Here is a 25,564-nt window from a genome sequence, read left to right as displayed (position 1 = left end):
TAACTTGGGACATGAAGTAGGGCAGGAGGAAACATGCTCAAGAATAACAAAAAGGGTTCCATTAAAAGGGTTTTAAGTGAGAAAAAGGCTGAGGAAAACACACTATGTGCCTACATCAATACAACTGAATGGAATTCCCACCCTCCTGCAAAACTCACAGATGTGACTGCAAGGCCTGCCATCGCCAATGGAAGCAAAGGGAGCTGATGAGTAAAGTGTCCCCTCCCTGTAGTGCCTGCTTGCTGCAGTCAGCAGGACAGTTCCCTCTCTAATGTGAGGCTGCATTCAACGAGTAGAGAAAAATCAGCAGTAAGAGCAGAACATGCAGGAAAATGCTTAAAACTGCTGCTAGTTCACTTTAAACTCATAAGTCACCCTCAGATTCATTCTGGGTGGATGTGACAGCAGAAGGAAAATGACAACCCCTCCCAATTCCCTCTGTTGTTTTCATACAGGATTGGGCTCAAGGAAGATGAAGCCCAGGAGACAGGTTGTGAGGGAGGAAGGGGACCAGGATGGCTGGAATGCTGGGGAAGTCAGGGGGTGGGGGCACTGCACATTCTCTCTAAAGACCCAAAAAGTTGTCTTCAACTTTTGACACTTTGGCAACCATGTAAGACCCCTATCAGCAGAAGCACAAGGCTCAGCCCTGCCCCTGCAGACAGCAGGGCAAAGCATAATGACACATCTGCATTTCACATTATCCATTTAAGCCAGGATTCACATATTTTTTCCCCTCAGACTGCTGTGTCATGGGAAGCCAAACCCAGTTCTCACTGAACTAGTGTGACCTCTGCAAGGAGAAGCAGTAGGTCTTAAAATGTTCCTTCATTTCCCTACAGGCAGAGCTGGAAATTGAAATGCTCTGTCCAGTACAGGCAGCCTGAGCCAGGGTGAGCGTGCTGGAGACTGCATGGGAACAAGCCCTCTGGAAACAAACCCAACTTTGCTATTTCCTGGATGTGCTGGGTCCAGCCTCTTTGGGCACATGATGAGAAAGATGCTTTGTGCCTTACCTCACCACAGTGCATCCTACAACACGTTTTGGGGTGACGTGTCCACAGCCCACACCCACTAGCTACATGCCATGACAGTACCTGCTCTAAATATTTACCCTCCCTCATTTACACATTCTCCTGCAATGTGCAAATGGTGTATAAAGATGGCATCAGGATTAATTTGGATTGTTATCCATGGACAGGGGTTTGTAAAGGAAGGCAAAGCTGGCTCCTCTCTGTTTTAGGAAGAAAAGGGAAAATGCGCTGGGAAGGTTACTATGCTGCTGACACCATTTAAAGTCCAGGAAAGGAAAGCCCTACTTTAGTAGCCTTCTGATCATTTACAGATTTCTTTCCATGGATGTGGTCATATGTTTACAACAGTATGTGCAGCTGCTGCAAGTCACATAAACATTGAAAGGACACAAATTCAAAAGTTCAAATAATGACATTCTTTTAATTATGATTAATGTCCATTACTAATCATCCCAGAACCAATACTCTGGAGATGTATTTTGCAAACTTGAATGACATAATGTGAATTACCCACATAATATCAAGCACAAAACTAGACATTTTATAAAGCCCAGGTTGGAAGCCACAAATTTCTTCAACTCTGTAGCACTTAGGGTATGCAGTTGTTTAGATAATTACACAGATTTTGACTCTGGCACAGAGTATCCTGTGAATGATTAACTATTTACACACATTTCCCAGAGACACAATCACAGAGGCCTTAATGGAGAACACCACACAATACATATGGAAAAAATAACAAAAATCAAACATAGTTTATCATAGAATCATAGAAAACCAGGCTGGAAAGGGGCCCCAAGGATCATCTGGTCCACCCTTTCTTGGGAAAAAGAAATCTCCCCAAGACATTGTTGAGGCACTGAAAAGATGTGGAAAAGGGCGCTCATTCTGAGAGCATAAATCATCGTGCTCTTAAAGATAACAGAATTGGATGATTATTTCTCACGAGGAAAAGCAGAAAAGGATTTTATGAGACTCATAAATCCACACCCCACAGACAAGGGAATCCTTACCATTCCTCTCTTTCTCATTTCTACCCTGCTCCCTTGGTGCTTTCTTCTATTTTTCAGCGAAAAATAGGGAAAGTGAGTGCAGTGGGAAACCTGATGTGGTAGGAAAACTAACTCACTTGGTACTTCCCTTACCACTACTGACAAGTCTCAAGGGTAAATTCCCTCCTTCCTCTTTTATGGAAGGAACATTCCCAACAGGGCTGATCCTGGAGTTCTGAAGGACGCGTGAACACTCACACTGCTTCTGTGGCAACAACATCAACACCATCCCTTTCAAGATGGTTCTGAAGGATGGATTTAGCAGGGGATTACAGGTAACCTTGTAAGAAATTGTTTCTGGTGCTTTTCTATTCTTCAAACTCTATCTCATCCTATCCCACAGCATAAACTGTCCTGTTTTCAAGTTTTTGGAGGATAAAGAGCATCAAGCAATGTAAAAAATAAAAACTGCAGAAAGTACCCACTCTTAAAGTAACTTTAAATTCTTCCTCTTGATTGGGAATATACTTGTATACATCTGAAGTGTATGAATTCACATAGTCATGTCTGATATAACAAATAAAAGATTTCCCCAGAAATCATACAGAGCACTAATGCAAGGGTTTGTGATACATGAAGCTGTAGAAAGTTTACATTTTGTTTGTCTTCCTTTTGGTTCAGTACACTGCATTTTCAGGTCTCTATGAAAAATGGCTTGGACTTTCTGAGTGCCACTAGAAGCAAAAAGTTTTCAGAAAGCCAGGTATATAAGGTCAATATTTGCCACATTGAATTAATGCCCAGAGGTCTGTTAAGGCAGTGTTTTCTCATACCTCATGGAGACCAAAGGGTTGATGAATGCTCAGAGCCTGAGAACAGCCACATCAAAGCAGACCTGAGGGTCATCTGGTGCCGTGCCCCCTACCACCACTGCCAGAAGGAGCTGCCTCATGGAAAAGTTCCATTTTACCTTATATGCACATTTACATTTTTCAGCAGTAATAGAGTGTTTTGACAAGCTGCAATCGACCTCCAGTCTGCAGTGAATTTTGACTTTTTGTTCCAATTTTAAACACCAAAACCCAAATCTGGACTTGACAATTCCCCATAGTACAGAAATTAAGAGTCAAAGACATTCACTTCCTAAAACAATATACAAGGCCAAATTTGTAATCTTTCTCTGCCTTTCCCCATTTGGCAGAGGGGAATAATCCCATACAATGGCACCTGTCTAACATGATTGTCATGGGGAAATTAGAGTCTTATATCTAGAGAAGGAGAAGCCCTACATTACTAAGGTTTCCTCTGCCACCAAGGGAAAGAAACATTGCCTCCTGGTGATTAAGACTGTAATTATTATTATGAATTCTGAAACACTTTGAATTATGAGGTACATTTTCTTTAAATGGGCACCATCGTTACTGCAAGTTGATTTGAACCAATGATTTATTCATGGCTTAATAACCCTGTTTGCTTCACACGCTCAGCACATTTTGCTCAGTATATTGTATTACTGGCTGGTTGCTATAAACAGTCCATTTAAATTTAGACAGAAGCCTTTGGAAAAGTTCTATTTCTAACAGATATGTGAATTAGAACACTAACTATTGGTTTCTTCTAAATTCTTTAACATTTACCTGTGTGCCTCAGGTTCTCAAAACTGTTCACAGGTTCTAGCTGAAGTTCCCATTCAAACAAAACTTTCTATTCAAGCCAATCCTAATATTCAGTCAATTGAAGATCAAGAGGAAGTCTGCCAGACAGCACTGCCAAATTGTGAAATTTCTGCAAATAAATCAGAATCAGACTTCCCCATCATGGTGTTAATAAAATACATCCAGCCTCGCCAATAAATCTGCAGTATCTTTCTCCATGTTCTGAAGTAAAAAAGCTTTGGCTTTACTGGCATTGTTGCAAAGCAGGTCTTAATCAAAATTAGCCATGGAAGAAGATAAAAAAGTCTTTAAAATTTGGCCAGATCGACTTTTGTAAGAAATTATACCTTTTTAACCACTTTTTTTACTGAAATTCTTCCAAAGTTCTGGCTTGAAGATGTTGGAGAAAAACCAGACTACAGCACTGATGATGTACAGAGTTCTACAACCAGCTCCTCCTGGGCTACTTCATATTTTAATTTTCAAAGTTATTGCCAGGAACCAAATACAGTTGTTCTCCACAGTGCTTACAGCACTTTATAAGGGTCATATGCTGTTCCCTCTCCCAAAATTTCCATGTTGCAGTTTCTTAATCGGTCATCGTTTTCAGGATGACAGTTTTTACTTGGCTCTTTGGAGAAGGAAACATTTCTAAAAGAAGCATCACAGTCAAGTACATACAAAGTGGGAGGAGCAACACCTGCTCCCTATTATACTCCTTTCCTCTACTCAGAGCAGGAGATGAAGTTACATGTATGTTAAGAGGCACTCCTTGTTTAAAACCTTTTTTTCTGAATGGTGTGAAAAATCATAATCTAAACCAAACATGAATTATATAAAGCTATAAGCTGGAATGAAGGGGCAGTGACTGTCCCAGTGCTGGGCACTGGTGAGGCCACACCTGGAATGCTGAGTTCAGTTTTGGGCCCCTCACAAGAGGGACACTGAGGGGCTGTGTCCAGAGAAGGACAACGGAGCTGGGGAAGGGTCTGGAGCACAAGGCTGATGAGGAGCAGCTGAGGGAGCTGGGGATGTTTATCCCAGAGAAAAAGACACGCGGGAGGGACCTTATCACTCTGTACAACTGCCTGAAAAGAGGTTGGACCCAGGTGGGAGTCAGGCTCTTCTCCAAGATAAGAAGAACGGACAAAAGGAAATGGCCTCAAGTTGCTCCAGGGTAGGTTTAGATTGAATATTATGAAAAATTTCTTTACCAAAAGGGTGGCCAACCTTTGGAACACACTGCCCAGGGATATAGTAAAGTCATTATCCGGTCAGGGATTTAAAAGACATGTAGATGTGGCATTTAGAACATGGTTTAGTGATGAATATGGCAGTGCTGGGTTAATGGTTGAATCTTGGAGGTTTTTTCCAACCTAAACAATTCTATGATTTTCTGATGTATTGGTATCCTAGTGATGCAATCATTATTTTTGTCAACCAGCACATTTCAAGAAAACATCAGGCTATCAATTAGTATGCAAAAAGTCCCTTGTTTAGCTCAAACAACTTGGCTGGCTGTATCTCCATTGTCTCAGAACAACACTGAAACATGCACCCTTGTTTGGTCCTTTCAGCCTTTAAAGCATCTGTTCATACAAACCCCTGCCTGAGCTGACAGAATCACTGATAAAGCAATCTAATTTTTTTTAGAAGTTGCAGCTTTTGGTAAGATGACAAGGCACATGATACACTCGTATTGGTGTATGAGTGCTTGGGCCAACAGGGTTGGGTTTGTGTGTTTTTTTAAACACTTGACTTTGAACAATTGAAAATAAAAATCTGGTTTTCAACATACATAAAAGACAATATAAGTTATATGAATAAATAAATATTAGGTAAGTAATTAATAGGTATCACACTCTCAGGTTCCAGTGTGGCTGTAATTACAGATGAGATTGTGCATGTAGATATTCAGAGATTAAGGAAGAAGACTGGCAGAGAGCAAATATTTTCCATGCTGTGAAACCCAGCTCATTGGCTTTACATTGCTTCCCTGAGTGAAACTGTCTTGGCCTACTTCCATGGGAGTGTCACAGATGAGGGAAACTGAGATGAAGACTCATGTCAGGCAAACCTAAACACCAGACTTGATCTCACCCTTTCCTTTTAAACCCTATATAAATCCATTCACATGGACAACGGCTTATGTTTCTGAACAATGATTCAGAACACAGATCTTAAGTCAGAAGGCAACAAGCTGCTTCAAAAATTAATTTTGGACTCTTCTTGCTCTACTTCTGCATTTTTGCTGCTTAAAACTAGCTGTGTTTTGTTGCTCTGCTAAACTTTTAATGCAGGTCATTTACTACCCAGACAGAAGGGAAAGGGCAAAAGCAGAGGTGCTTGATCTTGATCTCTTTAATGCACAATCTTGCAGCACTTTCAAAATCTGTATGAAGATTGCCTTGTCCTGCTTTGAATTTTATCTGGCTTCTTACTTCTCAAGATACTCACAACACAATTACAGGCAGACACTGTTAGTCCCTGAAAAAATTAATACAGCAGGATTGTGAGGAAGGCAGGGAAGCACAAGAGGCACAAGGAACAGATCTGATGCATTAGCAGATATCTACCTTTTGGATTCATACACTTAATATATTTAAACAACCCATAAACATTCACAAACTTAGGTGTTACTGGACTGATGAGTTATAATACACTTTTTGAGAGAAAATGCAGACAAATTGTGCTCTTGGTGGTGGAGATTGAGAGTTTCTGAATGTCAGTAGCTTTCCACAGCTTGGAAATGCACTTAAAAGCTAAAATAATTTTAGATGAAGGGAGAAAGAATGAGACAAAGAAAGTAATACGATGTGAGGGGGAACTATTGGCTCCACAGGCAGGTGATCTGTAGGTCTCACATCCTACCACCAGCACTTCTCACAAGGAAGAAGCACTGTCCCTGATGCAGCTCTCAAAATGCAAACTGGGCACTTCTGACAGAAATAAAGTAAAGCAGATGATGGGATAGTGTCGTGCTTTACCTCAACAAGTAACTAAACACCACATAGCTGCTCACTCATCTCCTTCCAGTGGAGTGGGAGAGTGAATGGTGGGGGGAAAGGTAAAATTTGTGTGTTGAGACACAAAAAGACAGTTTAATAGCACAGAAATGGAAGGGAAGTAATAACAATAATAGAATTAGAATATGCAAAACAAATGATACACAATGCCATTGCTCACCACCTGATAACTGATGCCCAGCCAGGCCCTAGCCAGCTTTGCCCATAATTTATAGGCTGAGCATGACACCATACAGTCTGGAATATCCCTTTGGTCAGTTGGGGTCAGCTGTCCTGGCTGTGCCCCTTCTAGTTTCCTATGCCCCCCTTGCTGGCAGGGCAGCATGAGAAGCTGAAAAATCCTTGAGTTAGTGTAAACATTAACTCAAGCTTAGTAACAACTAAAACATCAGTGTGTTATCAACACTATTCTCATCCTAAATCCAAAGCCCAGCACTGGGCTCCAATTAACCCCATCCCAGCTGAAACCAGGACAGATGGACACAAACACATCTTAGCTTCTTTCAGGCACCACAGCTCTAAAAATCTCCTTGTCTAGGACAGAGAAAGAAGCACATAGTCTGTCTGAAGTGTACTGGTCTGGCAGCAGTCCCCTGGAAAGGAGGCTCTTTTTACAGTCCACAGCTCACCATCATCCTAAAGAAATCACATCTTCTGTCTTCCTTTCACAAGGGTGAAAGGTAAAAATAAACATTACCAGGCCCAGTTATGTGGAAGGGATATCAATAGCATTGGGGTTTGTTCACAGCTGCCCAGAAAGCCAGCACAAGAGCTTTCTAACCACTCACACCCCTACAAAAGGAAACTGAAAACCGTTTTTGACAAGCACACAGCCACAGAGATCACAGGCGGAGGAATATGAAAGGGACTGTATACAAGCCAAAGCCATTTCATCTCTTTTAGCACTGAAGGACACTTCAGCTTCAGACTGTCCTTTTAGCAACACCACAGGGAACTTCCACAACAGCTTCCCCTGTTCTATTCCTGTGCCACTTCAAGGCCACTTCAGCAGAGACCTCACCTTTAAAGTTGGCACCAACCAGGACAAAAAGTCCAGAACCAGAAGACTTTTATACAGTCTCATTTTAGCATGATTGCAAAATATCTATCTTCCTATTAGAGCAGAGCTGTTCAAGTATTTGTTCAAGTAATGTTCAAGTGATTTGTGTCCAAAGAAGGACAAGGAGGCTGGTGGAAACGTTCAAAAAATGTGTAGATGTGACACTTAGGGACAGGATTAATGATGGACCTGGCAGTGTTAGGTCAATGGTAGGACTCAATGATCTTGGAGATTTTCCAGTTCTACTTTAAGCTCTAGGATGACTGGAGTCATTCTCTCTCCTGATTCCACTCTGTTTTCCCCAACTCTCCTGCCCCCAAGGACCACTCAGCACTGAAGGAGAACAGGACAGACACTCAATACCCTACAGAGACACAACACACACTGTGTCCAATGCCTTTGTTCCCAACAGGGAGTTCCCAAGCCCTGCAGTCCCTGTTGGTGTGGCAGCTCAGAGCTATGGCATTGCAGCCGGGATGCCCCTACAAATACAGCTGTACCACCAGCTACTTAGAGTATTCAGAGGGCTCCCAATTAAAATCCAACCCAGTTACTTTAAAAAGAATTCAGCCCACAGGGAGAACCCTTCTTTCAAGAAAGTCCAGGAGTTAAAACAGATCCCTCAGAACAAAAAGGGCCACTGGTTTCTGAAGAAGTGCAAGCCACTGCCACGTGCTCATCTGTGCTGGCATCCTCATCCACCCTACAGTCAGCAACCAAGTGCATTTAGATGCCCCACACACAGCACCTTTCCCCAACCTTCCTCATTTCCTGGTGAAAGATCAGTCTCAGCAGAATTAGAGAAGCAAGGGTGAGTAAAAGGACAAATACAAAATGAATGCTTAGCAGGAATTGTCTTCTCTGTCTGTTCTTTAAAAAAAGAAGTGCTTTTCTAGAACAACACTGTGTAGAATAACCGTTCAGCTTTCTATTTTAGAATTAACTTGTCTTACATGTCCATGGCAGAAAGTTAAACTCAACAAAAGGCTGTTCAGCACTTCCTCTTCATTGACACGCTGTATCCTCCCATTCCAGTTTGGGGACAATTTTAGCCCAGTTATGGGAAACTTGTGGCCAAGGGCTTGACACAACTCCCCAGGCAGGGACATCTTCCACTAGACCAGGTTGCTCCAAACCAAGTCCAAACTGGCCTTGAACAGTTCCAGGGATGGGGCATCCACAGCTTCTCTGGGCAACCTGTGCCAGTGTCTCACCATCCTCATAGTGAAGAATTTTGTCTTAATATCTCATCTAAGCCAGCCTTCTGTCAGCATGAAGCCCTTCTGCCTTCTCCCGTCCCTACAGCCCCTGCAAGAAGACCCTTTCAAGTTCTCTTGCAGGCCAGGCCATAGACAGTTTTGTTGACTACCAGGAACTGAAACTCATTTAAAAACAGGTAAGAGAAAAATAGAAGAGTTGATTACAAACAGGATCACATTCCAGGAAAAAGGTGTCAGAGTTTGATCATTTGTCTTCATTCCACATGGGAGGAAAAACTGGTATCTTTACACATTTGTTACAAATGATTAAAAGAATCACTTTTAAAGGTAAGATGAAACTGTAAAAGACTGGTCTGCCAAAGCAATGGGAACAGCCCAGCAACAGCAACTGGTTTGGTAATGCTAACGATCAATCAGAAGAAATCCAACCTCTCCTGGGAGAAATTTGTCTCAAAAAGGAAATAACAAATGAGAGAACTGGAGTCAATATACCAGTAAGGAAGAACAGATGCTGCCACAGCAAGACTGAAACAGTCTAGCTCCTTGTAAGCCCTGTTTGTTGCTTCCCCACTCCTCTGTTTCTGTATCTGTATAATTTATTCCAAAGCAAATTTATTATTTTAAAGATTCCATGGAGAAGGCTTTGTGTGTGCTAAGGGACACAGTGCTAACTACTTCTTACTCTTCCCTATTATCAAAGTCTTTGCCTAGTCTGGGATTTAGCAAGACTTTTAATTAATGGCTTCCAATGGTACATCCACACTGGAAAGACTTCTCTCATTAGCTAATTAGTCTATTGTCCTAATTAGGAAAGTTAGTTTTACTTCCTTGTTGCCTTGCATGGGAAACCCTGGTTTTCCCACTTAGGTTTTCCCTCAAGTCAGTTGCTGGCTTCTCTGTCCTTACTTGCTTTTTGGAAGGACTTAGAGCAAGGTGCTGGCAGACAGCATTGCCTCACCTTTCCATGCGAGTCTAGACCAGGCAGGGAATGTTTTGTTCACTGCAGCTGTTCTGAAAACAGGGCCCTCTCGAGTCCCCAGCAAGGTCTTGGGTCATTAGGAACTGGCTCATCAGCATCTGTCAGGAACAAGAGTGCAGTGTCTTACAAATTCTCTGTCTTCCTAAGAGGATAATACCAGTGCCAGTGGGGTTGGAATGAGATGATCTTTAAAATCCCCTCCAAAACAAAGTATTCTCTATCCGTGAAGGACCAGAAGACATGTGCTGAAATGTTCAATCCTCCTAACCTAGGTGAGAAGTGACCTGAAGTCGGGCACCTTCCAGCAGGCTGTGTTTGCTGAACTGCTCTGGGCCCAAATGTATCTCGGCAAGGAATGCAGGTGGATCCTCTGCAGGAGCTGCAAACTTGTGCCTTGTCAGAGATAGCAGAGCTGTGACTCCTGCTGCTCCTCCTTGCTCTGATTGCTGGCCATGGTATTAACTCTCAGCAGACAGGACTGCCTCTTCCAAGGCAGGGATTCACTCAACAGCCTCCTACCACAAGTATCCCTCCTGTTCCCATCACACATGCCCTCCTTCTCCCAACACACCTGTGTTTTTCTGCAAGTCCTCACACCACACTTCTCTCTTCCCTGCAGAAACTCCCACAGATGAGCACAGCAGAGGCAGAGTTTGCAATCCACATTGTAATGTCTGACCATTTTGGTGCCTATCAGCTACACCTACTCTTGAAGTGTTTTGTCAGCAAGCTTTCCACTTAGTCCAATTAATTTTGACTAATCACTTTTGGTTAGTAGAAAGACTGTTTAAGACACAAGCCATAATGGCAGAGCTCACCACTGCTTTAATGCTCACATCTTAGGTAAAAGTAGAAAATTTTTTTTTCCTTTCTAGTCTTTCCTTGAAAAAGCCAAGATACAATCTCTGCCTTGACAACACGTACTTCTACATAAAGGCATCAGTATACTTCATTCTAGCTTAACTTCTCCCTGCAAAGCAGAGCACTGAAAACTCCAGAGGAGCTGCCGATATTTTTGGAAATGCCAGAAAGAAAACAGGCAGAACTAGTGATGGCAAGCAGAGGATAGCTAACTCTTCAACTCATCTTCATTTTGGCACACCTCTCCTATGAAGGAAAGGTTGGGTGTTCATTCAGATTCTTGGGGGTGTTCAGTCTGGAGAAGGTTCCAGGGAGACTTTACAGCATCTCCTAGTACCTAAAGAGGTCTGTAAGAAAGATGGGGACAGACATTTAACCAAGGGTTGTTGCACTAGGACCAAGGGGTAATGGGTTTAAATTAAAAGAGGGTAAATTTCGATTAAATATTAGGAATAAGTTTTTTATAAGGAGGATGGTGAGCCACTGGTACAGGTTGCCCAGAGAGGTGGTAGGTGCCCCATTCCTGCAATATTCAAGGCCAGATTGGACAGAGCTCTGAGTGACCTGATCTGGCTGAAGTTGTCCTTGCTCCATGAAGGAGGGTTGGACCAGATGACCTTTAAATGTCCCTTTCAATCTAAACCATTCTGTGAAGTCTATGATCTTTGCTACTGCTGTTTATTGAGGTGCTGAGATCATACTGACCATTTGTAAATAAGCTAATGGTGCCAAACTCAGAAGAAAGAGATATTTTCAGTCAGATATTAACAGATACTGCCAGTGTGAGCACAATCTGCCTTCCACCAGGAGTCAGAAGAGCAGAGGTGAGAGAGGAGCTTGAGAGAAAAGCAGGAATACTAACTTGGGCAACTCCAGACTACTCCAAATGCTACTGGAAACCTCTTCCAGGAATATTCTGTGTTGTCATGACTTTCTTTCAATCTCTGTACCAGGAATTGGAAAGGGTGTTTGAGGTAAAGCTAATGCACCTTATGCCCACATCTTCATGGCATCGCTGGCCAAACATGGCCAGCATGGCATGGCATGGCTCTTGAGCTTCAGCTCTGACCTCCTCCCTTAACACAGAGAAGCCACATGAGTGTCCTGGGGATGCTGTAAGGCTGGGCTACTTCACCTGTTTGGGCAATCAGTCACAGGGCCTGGGCTTTCCTGTTATTTGGGCTGGCTCATGTCAGCTCTGCAAAGAAGCCATCAGGCCAGTGTTGAGAGATCTTCACCACCTTCCCAGCACTCCACAACTGAGACACTTCAGAAAGTTCCAAAGTATCTCAAAGATGAGGAGGGAAGACCTTGACATGTAGAGACCAAAGAACTGTCTTTAGAGGTACTGAGGCTGAAGAACAAACATAGCTGGCAAAGATGTAGTAGAGGGAGACTGCCCAGCCATTCAGCCCTGGCTCTGCTCCCTGAGGCATCTCTGGCAGTGCCAACACAGAGATATCACCCAGACAACTTCAGGGAAAAGCTGCAGGTAGGGAATGACACAACACACAGCCCTTGTCCTCAGACAGCGTGGGGCCAGGCTAATGACACAGGCTATTGTTCTCCCATTCTGTTTAAAAAAGCAATGATTTGCATGGATGTTGGCTTTGGAGAACGAGCTTGGCAATACCAACAGATAAACAGAAAGGATTTCCATGGAATACCACTTCTGAAAGAAATACATTTAAGTTATTTTTGAAATATTATTAAATCCAGTAGTGAATATTTTGAATGTGGTATAATCCATTTTCCTAGAAACCAGCCAAGAAAAACTGACAGCAGCACAAGGGAAGTGCCACCATGCTGCCATCCCTGTCTCACTGCTCCCTTAGGGACACGAGCAGGAGCCTCACACGCCTCCCTCCTCCATCAGTGTACCTTAAAAACACAGCTCCCATCAGCTGTTCCTTCACCAGGCAAGCCTGGATCCTTCCTGCTGATCCTGACCCTGCTCCCCTATGAGCCAGGGACCCTCCATCAGCCATGAAAGGCCCAAAGCCGAGTGCTGACAAATGCATTGGGAGGGCCAACGCAGCCACTAAAAAGACTGGGCAGGGGTATTTCAGCAACCTGCAGGTGGGACTGAGGGCCAAAGAACTGGCACAGTGAGATCTGCATGGCTCTTGCCATTGAAACTGGCCAGCAGATGAAAGCAGGAGACAAGCAGGTGGATTGGGTGGTGCAGAAGAACCACCCCTGAGCACAGATCGTCATCTCTCAGTCTCCGGTAGTTCTACCCTAAAAGCAGAGCCCAAATCCATACCCAGGCACCAGGACTCCAGTCTTCTACTCCCTCTTACCTTCTATGTGCTGTTCACTCCACAAACCCTCCTGTGCCATGTTTGTATGCAAGTCCAGGGATAGCCAAAGCTGCAGTGATCATCTAAAGGAACAGAGTCTCCTCACCTTAGGGACATAGGAAATAAAATCTGTTACTCTGCACAAGTCATGGGAAAATCCTGGACCATATCTCCCCTTCTTAAATTGCTCCTTCTGTATCTTCTCACAAGTAAGACAGAGCTGAAACCACCAGAGGAGCCCTGTGCCCCCATCCTGGCTCATGCAGGAAGCTGTGGGCACACTGGGGAGGCTGCTCCCTCTCACCTGGCTGTCAGGCAGCATTCCCTGGGGCAGCCTAGGCCAGGGCTCCATTTCCTAATGCATCCAAATGCAACTCTGCTGTGGATTTCACCCATCCCATTAAGATACAATTTGATCTATTTTCTACTGCAGTATCTGCAGAAATAAAACTCACAGCTGAGATCTGAAGACCATACAGCAAGCTAAGAGTAAGATGAAATATGTTAAACTCCATTTAAAGAGGCAGAGCTGCCAGCTCTCCCCACCTTTCCTCTGGCATGGGGAAGAGGTGCAGCTCAGTCAGCCTGAGTATTCCACTGCCTACCCTGGGCACAGGTTTTGCTGTGCTTGGTACATCCCATCACAACTCCAGCTGGGGCCAGATTGTCACCAGTCCATTAGCATTCCCACTTATCCCCCTCCTCCCTCACTGTCTGTGCATCCTCCTGCCCCAGGCCCAGAAGCATTGCATCCCTGTCAAAGGACAAGCAGGGTTTCAGGGCAGGTGGGACTGTGGTGCTGGACCTCAGTCCTCTGCAGACACCACAGCATTTGTTAGCATCACATCTGAAGGTGCTGCTGGGGATTGTTCAACAAAGCAAGATCTGAGGTCTCTCAACACAAGGTGCCAAGGGGATGGTCTCAGAAGAGACTGCTTCTCATTCCAATTTTCAGAAATGAGGAGAGTTAAACATGAGAAACCTACACCACAGGTTTCCTTTTACATCTTCCAAAAAAGCAGTCCTATCAGACTGGGGCTCTTGCAGACATGACTGTCCCGGGGTTGTGGCACAGCCTTCTTCTAAGGACTGTCCTCCTCCACCCCTGATCTCTGCTGTAGGACACACTTGGAAGGAATTAAACATCCTGCCCAGAGAGACAAAAGCAAACAAAACGCAAACAACAAAATGCAAACAAAATTAAAAAAAGAGAAAAGCATACAAAACCTATCTCTGAATTAATATCCATTTTATTTATAGGCCATGACATGACAGTTGTCCTTCTAAGCCTTTTAATTAATCACAGGGAACAGTTACTTTGAGCACACATGCCCACCTTCCCTCTTCCTGAAAGATGTTCCAGCTCGTACTGAAGGATTGTCTGCAAGGTAATTAATTATTTACCATTATCTATGCCAGTACTTGGCCCTCCAGATTTTTTAGGAACATCAAGTCCTCGGGCAGCAATGCTCTTTGGGGCTGAAAAGAAAAGAAGAGCCTTTGCTAGAGACAGGGAAGGGCACAGGGCTAGGAGGGGCTGAGAAAGGGAGAATGGGAGCTCAGCACTGTGCTGAACACGGCTTGCTCGCTTGTCCACAGGGTGGCCATCTGGGGAGGCAGGGAGTTATTTTACATGATACAAGACAAATCTGCCTAATAACAGGATTTTTGTTTCTACTAATTTCAACTGTATAGAGACCTACATGTGTAATAGAACTTTTGTCAAACACTGCAAAGACAAATAATCTTCAGTTCAGAAATGCCAGGATTACTGTCTCTAGTGGAAACCTGATTCATTGGAGTATTGGTTTTGCATGGCCTGGTTTTTGGTAGCAGGGAAGCCACAAAGATGGCTCCTTGGAAAAGCTCCTGGAAGCTTCCACCATGTCCAGCAGAGCCAATCTCTGATGGCTTTGAAGATGGACAGGCTGCTGGCCAAAACTGGGCCAGTGAGGTTGGTAATGCTTCTGGGATGACAGATTTAAGAAGGAAATAAAAAAAAATCACAGGTTTTGCTTCTAGTCAGAGGAGGAGGTGAGGGAAAACAACATGGAGACACCAAGGTCAGTGGGGAAGGAGGGGCAGGAGGAGCTCCAGGCACCGGAGCTGAGATTCCTCTGCAGGCCATGGTGAGACCATGGTGAAGCAGCCCATGGGGATCCATGGGGGTTGCAGAGATCCACCCCTGGGGGTAGTGCCCATGGTAGAGCAGGTGAATGCCTGGAGGAGGCTGTGATCCAGTGGGAGACCTGGAGGAGGCTGTGATCCAGTGGTGGAGAAAGAGAGACCTTTCTTCCAGGCTGGAGCAGCCTGTCCTTGGAGGACTGCACCCCGTGGAAAGACAGACCCACGCTGCAGCAGTTTTGGGGGGCTGTCTGTCCATAAGGGGAGTTCAGGTTGCAGCAGGTGTGGTAGGGCTGCTGCTCATGGGGGTGCACCCACTCTGGAGAAGTTCACAGAGAACTGTCTCCCGTGGCAGTGACCCCACAGTCTCACAGGGGAAGGATTCCTCTCTCAGAGCAGCAGAAGAAAATGTCAATGATGAGCTGACCATTGCCTTGTGTCCCTGCACTGTTGGTTGGAAGGAGCAAGGGACTTGGGGAAAGCAGTGTTTTAAGGGCTTATTTTACTTCTCATTATCCTCCTCTGATTCTGTTAGTAATACATTCACTTTGCAACCATAAGTTGAGCCTGTTTTGTCCTTTAAGTGTTTTTCCTGGTCTTTATCTCACTCATGAAGTGTTTGTCAATTTCTTTTCTTCCCCTCTCCACTGCCCAGCTGTAGCAGGGGAGGGTGAGCAAAAGACTCCCGTGGGTGCCTGGCATTGGGCCAGCATCAAACCACAGCAATTCCTCTCAAATCACGTATTTATCACTTGACCACATACCATCTGGCTCCCAAACCACTGGTACACCTGAAGTGCATGCTGAGTACTGCTCACTTACTCAATGACTAACAGTGCTTCAATTCCATTCCCCAGCCACACATCCATGACTTACAGTGCTGTGTTCAAGCCCTGCTCCAACCCGGGCTTTGGGAGTGGGAGGAGGAGGAGCAAATGACTGCGAGTGGGAGGAGCAAAAATTTCTGCTGGGAGTTACACATAGTTTCACAAAGGGGCTCCTGAGATCCAGCGTTCCTAAAAATATTCACATCTACATAAAGACTTTTTTCCCTGGAAAAAAAAAATAGAAAAGAAAAAAAACCCAAACCCAAATATTGGAAGCTTTGACCTCACAGAGTTGATGGGATGGAATGCCCTTGGGAGCCCCAATGGAGCTGCACGAAGGACCAATTTAGAAATATTTCTGAAGCTACTGTGCTACAAAGCAACTTAGGAGCTGCTCATGCCTGAGTGAGCTGCTGCTTGCTCTGGAACTCTGTGAGCACAGCATGGGAGCAGCACAGCATGGGACCACAAATGCCACTTGGAGCAGGACAGGACAGTGGCTGAGCCTCCTCCCTGGCACTCTGGACACAGCCCAGGAGGAGCCCAGAGCAGCACTGCTGGAAGGAAGGATATGCCAGGGCCTGGATGGGAATCCAGCCGGAACCCTCACCAATGCAGGAGCAGCTGAATGTGAAGGAGATGCCATCAGAGACCTCTCCAAATCAGTCTGGCCACGGGGCTGTGCCTGTGGCCCCAACACAGCCTGAACAAATGCCCTGTCTCTGTGTCTCACTACAAGACATCTTCCAAGAAAAGACAGGTCAAGACTGTTCTCCACTTTATGCTCCTATTACACTTAAAGTTCGCACTTCACCTTAATCCAAATTGATTTCTCACAGGTTTCATCCCACTGTCACTCCCGCTTCTCCCACCTCCCACAGCCAGCAGCCCCGCTGCAGCACCCACTGCAGAGCCACGGCAGCAGGGGCTGCAGCAGGGACAGATCCATCCCCCCTGCAGCAGAGGGACAGATCCATCCCCCCAGCACTCCTGCTCCAGTGCTCCCAGAGCCCACCACACCCCCCAAGAGACCACTCTCAACAACTTCTCTGCAGCAGCCCTACAGCCCATGCCCAGACTGTGCTGAGCCCAGCCCCAGCCAGGCTTCTCTGCAGCCCTAATGCTGCAGGTACCATTCTCATGGTTGGGGCACAGGGGAGCACTGGCAGTCAGCTTGAAATGGCAAACTCATCACCGAGCTGTTGGTGCATCAGTAACAAAGCTAAAAGGAACCACTGGCGTGGACTGCCCCCTCAAGAGCAGAGACATCTGTCAGCAGCTCCCCCCTCTGATGTCCCAGGTGCCCATCCCTGCTGAAGGGCAAGGGGGTGCTGGCTGCCACCCTTCCCCATCAGAGCACCCAGCAGGTGGGGAAGGGGAGACCCTGGAGTGCCAGCAACCTTCTTACAGTTTACCCAACACACAGGCTGCTCCCCTCAGCAGAGCCCCCCCAGAAAGCCCAGCCACCTGCGGCAAGGCCCCCCTCATTCAGGGGCCATGGGTTGGGTGCATCAGCAGCACTGGTAGGAGTTTGCTGTAGACAAGTGAATCAGTGGAACAGATGAGCAGCTCCTGAAGCATCTACCCACAATGTACAGCAAGAAGAGATGTAATTTCAGGCTTATGGCAGATGCTGGAGGGTTTGTGGTGCTAAAAAAAATTTAAAAAATAAATCTCAACACCTACATATAATAGATAGCTTTCTAGGACAAGGAAATCCTGCAGTAGCTGGAAGAAAACCAATCAGTTCCCAGCTAGATTTGAGGTAAGGAATCAGAACATGGTCCAAAACAACATCTCCTAAAGGTCAGTTTCACAAAAGTAGAAAGAACCAGACACAAAAATAACTGAGAGAAAACATCTAAATATAAGTAAGTGTGACAATGCTTATTGGAGGATGTTTAAAGATGCCTTACTAGAGTCCTCTTTACCACCAAGAAAAGCAACAGTATCTTTTTTAAAAATTATTTGGTCTAAAATAGAAATTTAAGACTAGAGCCAAATTTTTAAAAACAGAAAAGAAAAAAATTAAATCTACTTTAAAATTAGAGACAATTTTATAGAATTCAATACATTTTATAAAGAAAGCTAGAAGATATTAAAAAAACCTAGAGGCAATAGGTCTATCAGGAAAAAGCAACAATCTATCAATACATTAGGCTTGATACTAAAAAAGTACAGTGAAAATATCCTGATACAGACGATGCAAAAAGTATAAGCATTACTTTTATCTTTGCAAATAAGGATGACTTAAATCTCAGCTATAGCAAAATTCTCAGAAGCGAGTTGGGAAGATCCCCAACAGCATCTGCTAACCATCCTTCACATCTGTAACGAGAAAACCTGGACTCAGAGCCTATGAAGGAGCTCACCCAAATTCCTAACATTGACTTAAAAAAAAAAAAACAAACCAGAAGCCTGTCCCAGGCCAGCCAGGAAGTTCCAGAAGTCTTGGGATAATAAATAAAAAGCCCTGCTCAAGCAAACAAAAACTTAGCACAGTGCCAGTATTTCCAGAGGGCAAACGGCTGACCCGGGAAGTGCAGGCTGGTCACCCTGCCCGTGCTCCCAACAGGGCAGGGAGCGGCTAGCGAGTGCTCAGGGATGGAAACACAACTCCTGTTAGTCAACACAGTTTTCTGGCTGGAGGGCTTGTCAAACGGATCTGGTATTTCTTCTTAGAGTTTGCATTTGGCTGACAAAGGTAACTGTGTTGACATAATACATACAGACTTCTGCGTGACACCCGACCTCGGCTGGGGTGACAGTTCAAGAACAAAATCCCCCTCGCTATGCAAACAGCCGTGTATAGTGTATATCCAGAGGATTAAAAGCCAGTTGAGCCCAATGACCTCATTAGAGTTGTACCTGCACTGCATGCCCCTAGAGAAATTTTGGATCCCCAGAGATGACATTCCCAAGAGCAAAAAGGGCCTGTGAGGCAGCAGAAATTGCTCTCTGCACATAAAGCTCCAGGCAGCACTGCTGGGAGACATGGGTTTCCAGGGAATGCATGTTTGGGCTGTGTGCCTGAGTTTGCAGCAAGTTGAGAAGAACTAGAGAAGGGTATTGCTAGAGCCCCTGCCTAGGGAGCAGGCTCGTTGAAAAATATTGGCTGGTTTTAGAGCTGATTTTCACACTTGTAAAGCTGGCCAGAGGCAGAATGGAAAGCTGTAAGCTCAGCCATGCCTGCAGCCCTCGGCTGGTCCTGATCCCGCACGTGCCCCGTTATACACAGCTCACTATCCTTGTTTCTTACTTGGGCCCTAATCTGTGCTCAGCACTCTGAGCACCTTCCAGTAACAACACTGGACACATCAACTTATGTTATACCTTCCCAGATGGAAAGAGAAGCAGTGTGATTTCTTTTGAAAGAGCAAGTTCTTCCCAACCTCCCCAGTGCCCAGTGCAATAAAAGGATGGTCAGATTTGTCAAAGTTTTCAGCTGCCAAAAAATTTCACCCCTCCCAAAAAGACATATAGACATCTTTCTTGTGAGAGGAGCAGGGCTATTCCTCACACCCTTCACCCTCAATCGTGTCACTGCCCTGCCTTGTCTGTATGTTTGGACATACAGACCAAAGCCTGGAGCTTTTTTTGAACCTCTCTGACCACACAAATATCTCCAAGTGTCCAGGTAACACTGGATGTAGGAAAGCCTAACACCAAACATTCTCCAGCATGACTGGCTGAACAGTCAGCTGTGGATGTGAACTGTCTACCACAAAGGACACCCGGGGCTTTCAGTGAATCCCAGTTTCCTCTGCCCACAGGCACCACTCACCTCCTTCTCTTTGTTCAGTTCCAGGCAAATGCTGATGTGAGATGCCCAACAGTCACACTCCTGTGGCTATGTGCCATTGCAGCTGCAGGCAGTGCTGAAGTGACAAGTGACAAGTTCTTCAAAAACGTCCAGGGTAACTGATCAAAAACCCCACCCTCACAAGAGAGATCACCCACCACAACTACTGAAGCAGTGCCAGTTACACATCCCAGCCTGAATCCAGCTTATCCTGACAATACAGTTTTAGCTCCAGCTGGATGACCTTGTGTGAGCTTGCTCCAGAAACGAAAGACTTGGTCCTTCCAGGATTTGGCAAGAGCTGACACAGCCATCACAGGTGCCCTTTTCATTTATTGAACTGGCTTAGGGTATATTTGCACATGAGCAGATAAACTCTTTGTCCAAAGGACTTCAATCTGGCTGCTGGGCTCCAGATGAGCCCCTCTCATTCACGTGGCTGCTCACGTGTCAGGAGGAGCAGGAACTGAGCTGAGATCTTGTCCTGCATCCAGGGAGGCTGACAGGCTGCTTACTTCCCAACACAGAGATGCAGTACTGTCTGAACACCTAAGCACATATGATCTTTTTAGCAACACAAGATGACAACACTTAGATGCAGGTTAGACATTTTACTTTACTGAATCAGACCACCACCACTGGCCTGACCACCTCATCCTCGTGCTGCTGACCTCCTTCGTGCACAGGCACTCCCAGTTTAGGCTGTGACTGAAGGAGGAACAGTGCTCATGTGAACAAAACAGGATGGGTCTTGGGACTTGCCACAGCTTCAAAGTCTGTCAGACTGAATTCCCCACTAGTCACACTCAAGCTCTGTATGCAACTAGAGCCACGTCCCCTCAAATCAGGAAGGTTAGCACTGTTTGCACTTGTGTTGACTTTATTCGTACACGCCGACAGCTTGTACAGAGAGCAGACAACAGGCAACTGACAAGGACTAAGATCTGGAAAATATCTCCGTGATCACTTCAACACAAAGCTGTTCCTTTTCACTTTCACGGGAGCTTCACCTCAACTCACAGCGGAGGCAGTCTTAAAACATCAAATGCATTCAAGTGATCAACGATTTGAAAGGCAATAAAAGCCGTTAATAGCTTCAAATCTGCTTGCAGCCAGATAACATAAACAGCTAGTTATCTTGGGAGAAGGGTAGGGTGCTTTTCTTCCCCAGAACCACTGATTACAGGCTTGCAGCACCCACATTTTAAAGCAAAGCTGAAGAGAAGAGCTTTTCCAGCTATACTGCAGTTTCTCATAAGCCCAGTACAGCCTGTCTGTGTAGTATGGGTGCTATGGGCAGCGTTTTATGTACCAGTTAAAAAGCAACTCACTATTCGAGGTCACTGCATCCAGCGGCTGCCCAAGCCAATGGGCATTTCTGTGCTTTCTATCATTAATAAATCAATCAAATGTTAGAGGCACTGGAGTGAAATTGTCCTGTCAGCCTTACCCATCCGGTACTTTTACTGAACCTTGTTGAGTTACTGCCTATTTACAGGAGACTGAGAGAGGCAGTGAGACATCAGCATCTCAAAATACTTGCAACTTGCACATCATAAACACAACAGATATTTCATTAAAGCCATTTTACAAGCTATAAAACTGAAGGTCATTTTATGTCTCTCTCTATAAAAGCAGACAGTGATATAGTCCTCAGTAAAACATACTCTATGGTACAATTTAAGCAGCACTACATAGACTACTTGAAACTCCTTACACAGCAACTTATATCCAGTATAAGTTCTCTGTTAATACTGATATCCAGTACTATTTCTTTGCTAAAATAACAAAACTTTGAAGACAAGAAATTTACACCCTCAAATCATACAGCCTTCTTAAAAATATAGAATATCAGTTCAACAATTTTCCTAGATTAATTCATTAGGGAGGTCAACAAATAAGGTTACAAAGTCGACTTCCAAGTTACCTGTGCAAAAAAACATGTAAATTCTTCACTCTGCTTTCGGCACAGCAGATTTACGATAAAAATATGAAAACGCTGAAAGGCTGGAACACAAAAGCAAGTGTACAGCGTTGTAATGGACTTGTCTTACAAAGCCGAGCGCTCTTGCTCAGGACGCGGCACTCGGAGTCGTCCTCACCTGCACCGCTGCCCCGCTCCTCCCAGCGCGGGTCGGCTGAAGGGACGCGGGTTTTACCTGAGTTGGCTCCTCCGTCTGCAGCTGCCTCTGGGGGACAAAAGTTTCGAAAAGTCGGAGGACAGCAGCAGCGGGACGGGACGGGCAGAGAGTGAGCCGGGAACCCGGCGGCAGCCCGGTCACCGGAGGGAAGCGACGGACGGGCGCTACTCCGGCTCACGGGCAGCTCGGAGCCCCTGGCCGGGGCCGATCGGAGCCGGGGCTCCCCGCGGAGGTGCCCTCACCGGCCCGGTGCGGGACTGCCGTTGCGCGCTCGCGGCCCCCCGCGGGCCGTGCGGCGCAGCCCGGGCGCGGTGCGGAGCGGAGCGGTGCTGTGAGGGGCTGTGAGGGGCTGTGAGGGGCCGCTCCGCTCCGCCCGCCCCTCGCGCCCGCCCCGCGCCCGCCTCGCGCTCACCGGCGTTGCGGAGCTTCTTGTTCCGCAGCACAGAGAGGATGACCAGCGCGTTGCCCAGCACGTCCACCACGATGGTGAAGATGAGCACGGCAGCCAGGCCGGTGGCGGCTCCCGCCGCCGGGCCCCCCTCCAGCCGGCAGCCTGGGCAGCTCCCGTTGCTCCCCGGCCGCTCCATGCGCGCCTCTGCCCGCCGCCGCCGGGGCCCCTCCTCCTCCTCCCGCCCCGACGGCCCCGGCGGGACCGCGCCCCGCCGGCCCCCGCCGCCGCCGGGACGCTCGCCCGTCCCCCGCCCTCGGGCGCAGGTGCCGGCAGGGGGAGATTGCGAGGCGGAGTTTCGCACCTCGAGTCGTTGAAGCTTTTCCCGGTGCCTTTGCTTCCCACCGCCCCGCGGCTCCGCTCCCAGCCAGCCACCCCTCAGGCAAACCCATCCCCGCAGGGACTTTTTCAACCAATTACGCCAGAATAAGGCCATTCACTTTCGCTTTAATACTTTTTACCGACTGTAACGTGTGCACTGCAGAATCCCCAGCAGTAATGTGAGCTCAGCAGCCCCCTCACTCAGCGGCTCCACAGCCGCAGGAAAACAGCGCTCAGCCGGAACACCCAGCTCCCGCAGCCGGGACACCCAGCTCCCGCAGTCAGGATACCCAGCTCCCGCAGTCAGGATACCCAGCTCCCTCAGTCAGGATACCCAGCTCCCTCAGCCGGGATACCCAGCTCCCGTACCCGGGACACTCAGCTCCTGTAGCCAGGATACCCAGCTCCTGTAGCCAAGATACCCAGCTCCTGTAGCCAGGATACCCAGCTCCCTCTATCGGGATACCCAGCTCTTTCTATAGGGATTCCCAGCTCCCTCTATGGGGACACCCAGCTGCCTCAGTCGGGACACCCAGCTCCCTCAGTCGGGACACCCAGCTCCCTCAGTCAGGACACCTAGCTGCCTCAATCGGGATACCCAGCTCCCGTACCCGGGACACTCAGCTCCTGTAGCCAAGATACCCAGCTCCTGTAGCCAGGATACCCAGCTCCCTCTATCGGGATACCCAGCTCTTTCTATAGGGATTCCCAGCTTCCTCTATGGGGATACCCAGCTCCCTCAGTCGGGATTCCCAGCTCCCTCAGTCGGGATTCCCAGCTCCCTCTATGGGGATACCCAGCTCCTTCAGTCGGGATACCCAGCTCCCTCAGTCGGGATGCCCAGCTCCCTCTATCGGGATACCCAGCTCACTCTATCGGGATACCCAGCTCACTCTATCGGGATACCCAGCTCTTTCTATCGGGATTCCCAGCTCCCTTAGCCGGGATATCCAGCTCTTTCTATCGGGATTCCCAGCTCCCTCAGTTGGGATTCCCAGCTCCCTCTATGGGAATACCCAGCTCTTTCTATCGGGATTCCCAGCTCCTTCAGTCGGGATTCCCAGCTCCCTCTATGGGGATACCCAGCTCCCGTACCCGGGGACATCCAGCTCCCTCAGCCGGGATACCAGGTTCCCACAGCCCAGCCCCATGGCTGGGGCTTCTAGGCACCTTCTGTGCTTTATTCCACACCTCCATGAGCAAGAAGACGCCAAACCACTGTGGTCAGGCTGTGGCTGCAATACCACAACCACATGAGCTCTCAGCTTTGTTTAGAAAGCAAAATCAGAAAAGAGAAAATAGGGATACTAAAGAACTGTGGAATGGTTTGGGTTGGAAAGGACCTTAAAGATCATTCAGTTCCAATTCCCCGTGCCATGGGCAGGGACACCTTCAGGAACACCATCCAGCCTGGCCTGGAACATTTCAAGTGATGGGTCATTCACAGCTGCTCTGGGCAACCTGTGCCTCATCATCCTCAACAGTCAAAAATTTCTTCCTTACATCTAATCTAAACCCACCCTCTGTCAGTTTAAAGCCATTCCCTCTTGTTCTATCACTCCCTACCCTTGTCTAAAGTCCTTCTCCAGCTCTCTTGTAGCCCCTTTAGGGACTGGACGGTGCTGTAAGGTGTCCCTGAAACGTTCTCTTGTCCAGGTTGAAGAACCCCAGCTCTCTCAGCCTGTGTTCATAGCAGAGGTCTCAGCAGCAGCCGTGGGCAGGACAGAGGGCAGGTCCATGCTTAGGCTGTCCAGCATCACCTCCTCTGGCTCCTGCCCAAAGCCACCCCTCTGTGTGCAGGTCAAAGTGCCCAAGCAAACATGAAGGTTGTGTCACAACCCATCATGGGGGTTTTACTACTGCCTGGTCGAGTGAGTCAATAACAAAGCAAAAAGCAAGGCCTTTGGTGGCTCACTCCCTGCCAGCAGAGTACAAGCAGCAGCGAGGCACGGCAGAGACCAGCAGCAAATGAGGTCTGCCCTGGCCTGGTGGCCTGGGGTCAGAGCCAGCCTCGCATCTGCGTTCAGAACCTTGCTGAGCCAACCCGCTTTAAAGTCTTCTTACCTCTTCCCCACGACTCAAGTGCTCAATTTTGGAAAAAAAAAAAAAAAAAAAAAGAAAAGAAAAAAAAAGGTTTTAAACAAAATTATCAAAATCCTTGAATTGCTAAAGAGAGCATTTTGGCTTGATGTGTAGCTTCTTTTGGCTTCCTTTTGGCACTCTGCACTGAATTCTGCATAGTTTTGAAAATATTTTCTCTGTGTAAACCAAATAATTTTGTTCATGGACTTTCAGCTGTTCTGTTCAGGACATACTTGCAGACTGGAGTAAGGTCAACTCTCACGGACATATCCTTTCAGCATCTTTCACCTTCACTCTGCTCTTCTCTGTCAGTTTTTCACCATTTATAAGATGCTCTCAGGAGTGTTTCAGCTGTGGAGAACGAGGATGTGACTTCAAAGGACCTGAACTTTACATAAAAGTATCTTGGCAAGAGCACCAAAGCTACCCAAAAAAGATTTTGGCCTCACACTTAAAAAAACCTTGTTCACAGAGTAGTGCAAGGTAAAGGGGGTATAACATTTCATTAAACGAATGCAACTGGAAAAACATTAAAAGGGCTTTTTATCTGGCCGCTTTTTTTGGTGTGTAATTTATACCTGCAGAAAGCGGTTCTTTTTCCACAGCCTGGAGTGACTGCCCTGGACGGGAAGGTCTGCAGAGCTCTACCAGGCATGTGTGCATCTGCATAGCTGCAGCAACTAATCTTC

General features: G+C 46.6%; 1 protein-coding gene across 3 annotated transcripts in view; it reads right to left on the bottom strand.

Moving 5' to 3' along the window:
- GPR50 (G protein-coupled receptor 50) overlaps positions 1 to 22,660 on the bottom strand; it is a 45,004-nt gene extending 22,344 nt beyond the window's left edge. The window contains exon 1 of one of the 3 annotated variants that reach the window (XM_041396662.1): positions 22,437 to 22,660. In XM_041396662.1, the coding sequence (XP_041252596.1) occupies positions 22,437 to 22,611 (175 nt within the window). In that variant the 5' untranslated portion in view covers positions 22,612 to 22,660. Of the gene's footprint in view, positions 1 to 13,130; positions 13,212 to 19,865; positions 19,903 to 22,436 lie in introns of those variants that run through there. The other 2 variants (XM_041396665.1, XM_041396663.1) reach the window with 2 other exon arrangements.
- Positions 22,661 to 25,564: the final 2,904 nt, after the last annotated feature.

Source organism: Onychostruthus taczanowskii, unplaced genomic scaffold (genome assembly GCF_017590055.1).
Source record: "Onychostruthus taczanowskii isolate IOZ18803 unplaced genomic scaffold, ASM1759005v1 scaffold13, whole genome shotgun sequence".
NCBI lineage: Eukaryota > Metazoa > Chordata > Aves > Passeriformes > Passeridae > Onychostruthus > Onychostruthus taczanowskii.
Note: the sequence above shows the minus strand (reverse complement) of the source record. Positions and strands in the feature narration are given on the sequence as shown.